At 42.2% G+C, this 8,121-nt stretch overlaps 1 protein-coding gene across 1 annotated transcript in view; it reads right to left on the reverse strand.

Annotated features, from left to right (window-relative positions):
- Positions 1-8,121, reverse strand: part of sec24b (SEC24 homolog B, COPII coat complex component) — a 100,545-nt gene that overhangs the window by 71,292 nt on the left and 21,132 nt on the right. Inside the window, 1 exon segment of the mRNA XM_084331938.1 lies at positions 3,074-3,176. Coding sequence (XP_084188064.1) covers positions 3,074-3,176 — 103 coding nt within the window.

The raw sequence follows: 8,121 nt of genomic DNA on the forward strand, positions 1-8,121 counted from the left end.
CTACAAAATCACAGGATACTAGTCAAATTACTTTAAAGCCATTTTTCTCAGTTTCACTGTTTGCGTAGTTACATTTACATTTAGTCATTTAGCCGACACTTTTATCCAAAGCGACTTACAAGTTCTGTATGACAAGTCATCAGGAAGGGTACAACTCTATTATAGTTACTGCTGTTGCCATTTTATTATCCAAGTTTCATCATTCAATTAAACATTTCCTTTTATTTAGGTTATCCACATGACCAGAGAGAAGAGACCTTCCCAGTTCATGTGTTAAGTGAGCAGACAATTGAAGTCTTTGTTAACTTCAGGAAACAGAAAAGACTTGTTGCAGCTGCAACCTTTATTGTGACCTACTTGTCTTGTCATGCGACGGTTACTGATCGATATAATCAGCACTCAGTGAAACTGAGTGGTTCCACAAACTCTTATCAGCTCGAGTCATACTTCAGACTAGGGCTGGGCGATATGGCCAAAAATGATATCGCGATAACAATATCATATCACTCGATATTCTATATTATCGATATTGTTATAAGTATAAAAACATTTATATATATATATATTTTTTTTTAACAACAGATGTATGTTTATTTTGCAGCAATTCGTTGTCGTTGCCGCCATCTTTAGTGTTACATCCCCTCACGCTCCAGTTCTCAGGCTGCAGCTGGTTTAAAAGCGAAAGTAAACCGGCTTCTCTGCTGGCTGTGGCTCCAGGGGAGTTGAACAGTTCTGGCTCTGCTAGTTTATTTTCTATCTTTTGGCGCTTTTTTTGGTGTACAAACCACTGCACATGTGCACCGTGACTCGTGACTGGAGTCTAGCTCTGCTAGCACACATAGCCTACTACTGTGTACAGACGGTTTCAAACTGTATTTTAAATTAGAAAGCAAACAAAATAAATGGACAAGAGAAAAATAAATATCAATTTGGTCAGTATTGTCATTTGGACAAGCAAAGCCATTACTTTAAGTTGAAGGCAAGAAAGACAAGCCTGTCCACTGTCTCTGGGTTTAAAACTGCCCTGTTGCAGGTCACAAAAAAAATATATTCTTTTTTTAGATTTCTTTTCTTCCCGATATCTATTATAAAAATATTTCGCGATAATTATGGTTATCGTTATATCGCCCAGCCCTACTTCAGACACACCAATACCATAACTCTAATTGGGTCTCAGTTCAGGGGCTGTAGCCTTCGAAAGGCAGCGTTTGAAGACCACATGCGTCTCAGCCGAGCGACCGAGGCTGGCCCGATTCCAAGGATCCTAGAAATGGAGCCTTCTTTTCCTGAATTTAGAGGATCCATGATCCGCCAAGTAGGGCTGGGCAATTAATCGAGAAAAAAAAATCACGATCTCGATTCATAGACCTATGCAATCTCATTTCTAAGTTATGACGTTTTTTTTTCTTATTACAAAAAAAAGTTATTAAATTATTATAATTTTTTTTTTTTTTTTACTTAACTTTTTTAAATGATGACGATTCTGACTTGGGTTATTTTGTATTTACAGTTACAAGAGACTGATTTTATTGAAAAAATAAGAATCGTGTGAGAGAATCGTGATCTCAAATCATGATTCACATTTGAGCAAGAATCGCCCAGCCCCACCGCCAAGTAACCCAGAATGCATTTCGCACCAACGGGCAGATATGCTGACTATTTACCAAGGCCGAACACCGGTTTAACGTACAACCTATGACCTTTTTTTCAAGAATGTAACCAATTAGATTCCCAACATGTGGTCAGTTTGTTGCCCGTTTGGACATTTTGCTCTAATGTTTTTGGAGATTGAGCAGCTGCGACAGGACTGTGGACGCCCAGTTTAACGAGGAATCCCCGTTCAACGTGAGGTTAACCATCGTAACCGATCTCCTTCTATATTCCTTTATGTGTACTTTCTTCTCTTGAAAAAAAACAAACAAACAAACAAACATAATTTTTATTCTCCCTCTGGAACTTCCCTGACCATCTACTTAAGATTTGCATTGAATCCGTTTGAATCCGGTGCAAATACCTATGAAACGGTACTTTCAATAGCTTACTTTGAGTTAAGTGCGCAGTGAGGCTTTGTTAAGTGTTGGATCGTGGTTGAACGGAAGAAATCTTATATCACAGAACAAACACGCTCCTCGGCTCACTCACACTGATGAGATTAATTACTTGGGCGTCGAAATTTGGCAGCGAACGACACAGAGTCACCGGATATCACAGTGTTTCTCGATACTCCATAGTCTTGAAGCAATCGGACTAGTGTTGTCAAAAATATCGATTTTTCTATACATATCGATTCTGAATATTTAAATTGCATTGTTTATTTTAATACCTGTAATAGTACAGTAGTCCACACACACAGACACAAACACACACACACACGTGTGCATTCAGTTAAGTTGGAATATGACTGTAATACAAACAGTTCAGTTTGTCAGGTACATGCAACACATAAGTGTTTACTTAATTTCCAAGATTATATCATTTAGTTATTTTTAAATGTGTGATCTAAAGATAAACAAAGGGTTTTAAAACGTGTTATATTTATCTTCTCTTATAGTATCAGAGAGAAGCTGAGGAGAATCAACCAGCAACAAAAGCAAAATTTATAAAAGAAATATGACTCAACATGGGAAACCTCACCCGGCCCGGACACGGAAAGGATTGACAGATTGATTGCTCTTTCTCGATTCTGTGGGTGGTGGTGCATGGCCTTTCTTATATTGAGCTTTAAGTTCCCACCTCTACAGAGAATGACTCCCATTGGGACACAATACTGTCGGACAAATAATGAGAATGAACTCATATAAGGGATAAATAACATTTCAATGCAGTAAAAAAAGCAATATTTCGATTTTCGGGTTTTGTCCACATATAAGCCGCACCGTTATATAAGCTGCAGGGTCGAAAAATGTGGGAAAAAGCTGCGGCTTATAGTCCGAAAAGTACGGTATATATTTATCTTTTTTCTTCTTCTTCTTTTTTTTCTCAAGGTATCGTATCGAAGTTTGGAAATGCCAGTATTGTGACGACACTAAATGTGACCAATACTCACTGAGTCTGAATCCTGGACTGGTCCTACCTGCAGGTCTCTGAAGGGGTGCAGGAGGAGGCCCAGGGGCAGACGGGCTTTGTTCAGCAGAGACTGGGTCTGAGGGACACTGGTCAACGTGCACCTGAACGTACTGAGAGACACAGAGACACAGAGACACTATACTCAACAGGCCCATTCAACAGGAGAGAGAGAGAGAGAGAGTGTGTGTGTGTGCGTGTGTGTGTGTGTTTCTCCGTTACTTTTTTTGCGTTTTCGTTTTAGTTCGTTAATTTTTTTGCATTATTTTTTTTTGTTCTTTTTTTTTCGTTCGTTTTTTGCGTTTTCGTTTTAGTTCGTAAATCTTTTTGCGTTAGTTTTTTTTCGTTCGTTTTTTTTGCATACATAAAAATGTGTGGAGCTAAAACTAGATAAAAGTCAACAAAAGGCTCTATTTAACCCTTTCACTGTGACAATACAGAAGGTTAGCCCTTTACTATCACACAACCGACGGCGATGCTCCATCATTAGCATCATTAGCTCAGCAAATGCGGAGCTAATGATGCTAATGATGGAGCATCGCCGTCGGTTGTGTGATAGTAAAGGGCTAACCTTCTGTCGTGTGGCAGTGAAAGGGTTAAAAGATGAGATACAGTAACAGAGAAACACATCCTGTGTGTGTGTGAGTGAGTGAGTGAGTGAGTGAGTGTTACAGCGTGTGAGTGAGTGAGTGAGTGTGTGTTACAGCGTGTGAGTGAGTGAGTGAGTGAGTGGGTGGGTGAGTGAGTGGGTGGGTGGGTGAGTGAGTGAGTGAGTGGGTGGGTGGGTGAGTGAGTGGGTGAGTGGGTGGGTGAGTGAGTGGGTGAGTGAGTGAGTGGGTGGGTGAGTGAGTGAGTGGGTGAGCCATCGTTTTAATATGATGATCAGTGGCCGAGGACATGAGTGACCCTGGACAGTGATCTTCTGCAATTATGCTAGTTTGATGCCTTATTAAGAGAATTGAAGGCTGGCATCTGTAAATGCAGATATAAGTACTTTATTCTTATTTTATTATCATTATTTTCTTTCCAATGAAATGAAAATCAGAAAATAAGTGGTATATGATGGAAAATATGAAAGTCAATGCTTGAAGGAAAATGGACTTCGGAAATCGTTTTTTTTTTTTTTTTTTTTGTTCTGTAAAAGTATTGTCGAATGTAATGTTTTATGTTTTGTGTGGACCCCAGGAAGACTAGTTGTTGTCATGCTACAGCTAATGGGGATCCTAATAAACTCAATCATGCGTGTGTGGCATCACTGGTAGTAACTGGTAGTGCCTCTGTTCCTAATTTATGCAAATTACATGTCGTCAGCTTGTGACTGCAACTTGTTCCTGTTCGCGAACGACTCAGCCCTGCTGGTCTCTGACAAGAACAAGTTACAGGTTGAAAAAACCCTCAGCTCAGAACTCGGCAGAATCTGCACCTGGCTCGCTGACAACAAACTATCATTACACATGGGCAAAACAGAGTCCATTCTCTTCGGATCAAATAACAAACTCAGCAAGACCGACGGCTTCTCAGTTACAGTGGGTGACAATATTGTCACAAGGAAAGATGAAATTACCTACCTGGGTTCCATCCTAGAGGCAAATCTTTCCTGTGACAAAATGGCATCCAAGGTAATAAAAAAAAGTCAACCAACGAACTAGATTCTTCGGATATCCTCTCTGGTAAACAAGAATACCCTGAAGACTCTGGCAGGAGCACTCATTCAAGGGTACTACGACTATGCTTGCACCTCATGGTACCAAAGCACCTCAAAGGCGCTAAAAACAAGATTACAAACATCTCAAAACAAACTGGTCAGACTACTGCTTGACCTTACTCCTAGAACCCACCTTACCCCTGCCCACTTTGACAACCTAGGATGGCTTAGAGTAGACGACAGAGTACAGCAACTTGCAATGGGCCTGGTCTACAAGATACACTACACGACTAAGGTACATGTCAAAATACTTCCCAAAGGTCAGTGAATACCACGACCACAACACCAGAGGAAGCTCAACAAATCATGTTAAACCCAGATTCGGCTCAAACAAGGGACTAAACACATTTTGCAATTATGCCACATCAATGTGGAACGCCCTACCCACAGCTGTAAAGGAATGTGAATCGCTACCCACATTCAAAACCGCTCTTAAAGAACACCTACGGGAGGCTGCAATTCGAAACTGGCCACCGTAAATGTCCAACCCCCCCCCCCTCCCCACTGTATGTATATATTCTCTCCCCACCGTATGTATATTTCTCTCCCACCCACCCCCTCCTAATGTACAGTCTCCTCCCCATCATATGTATATACTCTGTCAGGATCTATGGGTAACAGTACTGTATATTTGCATATCGTATATGTCACAAATGTAACAGTACTATATACCTGTATGTCCCTATGCCAAAAATGTCATGATGTCATGTATGTTGTGTATGTCATAAATGTCACTATGAATTGAAAATGGGGGACCCTGATGTAAACAAGACAAAAGTCTTTCTCTGGTCTGCATCCCCTTAACAATTGTGTGTATTGAGCCGTACTGTATTTTACCCATTCTGCAATCTGTTAAATAAAGTTTTCATTCATTCATTCAACTCAGTGCAGAAGAGGCGTTGCTGTTTAACATCCTTGAAGCTCTAACTATGTATGTTACTGTGCCGTAATTCTGTGCCAACAACCCGATTGTCAATTGAGCGCATAATGTAATTAGAAAAGGTCTCGCAATATCCGGCTGCATTTACTATGTTTACGAGCCTTGCCTGTTTGAAATTTATGTGGATGTCATAAATGTGTGTAATATGTCATAAATGTGTGTGTGGAACGCACAGTAGATGGACTCATGCTGACGCTTCTCTTCAGGTAAAGAGCAGCTGGAGAACATCTGTGGAAACTCATGATTCAATCTAACCAGGTCTGCTATGGCATTTTAAAAAGGTGCCATTTATTTTAAAAGGTGCCATTTGTTTGTTAAAATAAGTGGTCGTCTACATGTTAAAATAATGGCTCTACATTCCGACAGCCATCACTGGTATAGTGTGTCTGGTCAGTAACATGGGTCTCCCAGTCCCTCCTGCTCTGCAGTAAACAGCCATCACTGGTATAGTGTGTCTGGTCAGTAACATGGGTCTCCCAGTCCCTCCTGCTCTGCAGTAAACAGCCATCACTGGTATAGTGTGTCTGGTCAGTAACATGGGTCTCCCAGTCCCTCCTGCTCTGCAGTAAACAGCCATCACTGGTATAGTGTGTCTGGTCAGTAACATGGGTCTCCCAGTCCCTCCTGCTCTGCAGTAAACAGCCATCACTGGTATAGTGTGCCTGGTCAGTAACATGGGTCTCCCAGTCCCTCCTGCTCTGCAGTAAACAGCCATCACTGGTATAGTGTGTCTGGTCAGTAACATGGGTCTCCCAGTCCCTCCTGCTCTGCAGTAAACAGCCATCACTGGTATAGTGTCTGGTCAGTAACATGGGTCTCCCAGTCCCTCCTGCTCTGCAGTAAACGGCCATCACTGGTATAGAGTGTCTGGTCAGTAACATGGGTCTCCCAGTCCCTCCTGCTCTGCAGTAAACAGCCATCACTGGTATAGTGTGTCTGGTCAGTAACATGGGTCTCCCAGTCCCTATAATAATAATAATAATAATAATGGATTGGATTTTTATATAGCGCTCTTCGTGACACCCCAGAGACCCCAGAGCGCTTACAGAGTCCATTATTCGTTCATACACAGTCATACCGGTGGTGGTAAGCTACAATTGTAGCCAGAGCTGCCCTGAGGCAGACTCACGGAAGCGTGGCGAATAATCAACGCCTACGGCCCCTCCGACCACCACCAACATTCATTCACATGCATACACGTTCATACGAGGCAAGTAGGTTAAGTGTCTTGCCCAAGGACACAACGGCAGTGGGATGGACATGGGCTTGAGCGGGATTCGAACCACCAACACACACACACACACACACACAACACACACACACACACACACACACACACACACACACACACACACACACACACACACACACACACACACACACACACACACACAGTATGATTTTCAATACCGTGACGTCACAGACTGTGCGCCAATGCTTGTAGTGCACAGCACGCGCCAGCAGAGGGCAGGGTAGTCTGTCTTTCCCTCTCTCAGTCAGAGCTCAGCAGAGCCACGCGCGTGTTCCTGTTTTGAAATGGATTCTGCATCAGTGGACTCTGGGTCATCAGGGACACGGTGTTTGGGTAAGTAAGTTATGTTATCAGGGCAGGAAACTAACTTTTTGGCTTACCAGCCAACTGGCAAGTAGATGATTTTTTTTACCAGCCTAACAGATTTTTTTACCAGCCAAAAATAAATCGCTAATTGTGATAATTACTTCTTTGTATTGGAGGAGCTTAGAGCGCATCTGTACAACGATGATGTTCATTGGTTATGGTCGGATTATTGGGAGGAATCATAAGGGGGGAGTCAGAGTTCGGCTTGTGCCAGTGAGCGAATCAGCAGATTGCAGAATGATTTTTTTGTTTTGTTTTGTTTACAATACTAGTACTCGCCAGCTCTTCATGAATCACTCGCCAAACATAAAAAATACTCGCATTTGGCGAGTAAAATGGCCTAATTTCCTCCCCTGTATATGTTATGTTGCTCTGCCCCCTGTATGTTATGTTAGCTCTGCCCCCCCCCCCCCTCCCCCCCCCCGCTGATGAAAATGAAAGTCATACCGTCATATTATGTCAGCAAGGTATGACGGTATGAAAATAATTATACCGCCCAAGCCTACACCCTACATTCCTGAGAATCTCAGAGTGCGACAGAGTTAAAAGAATAAAATAAAAATAGACAAAAAAAAGAAACACATAGCAGAACATCATATGATGAGACATAAAAACAAAACAAAAAGGCCTTTCTAAAAAGGTAGGTCTTGAGTCCACGTTTTAAACGTGCCAACAGTTTGTGGTGCTCTCAGGTGGTTGGGGAGAGCATTCCACAGTCTGGGTGCGGCAGAGCAGAAGGCTCGATCGCCCACGGTGTGCAGCTTAGTCCTGGGGGCTTTGAGGAGGTAGGCTGTG

The sequence above is a fragment of the Notolepis coatsorum genome, assembly GCF_963971535.1.
Source record: "Notolepis coatsorum genome assembly, chromosome: 16".
Taxonomy (NCBI): Eukaryota; Metazoa; Chordata; class Actinopteri; order Aulopiformes; family Paralepididae; genus Notolepis; species Notolepis coatsorum.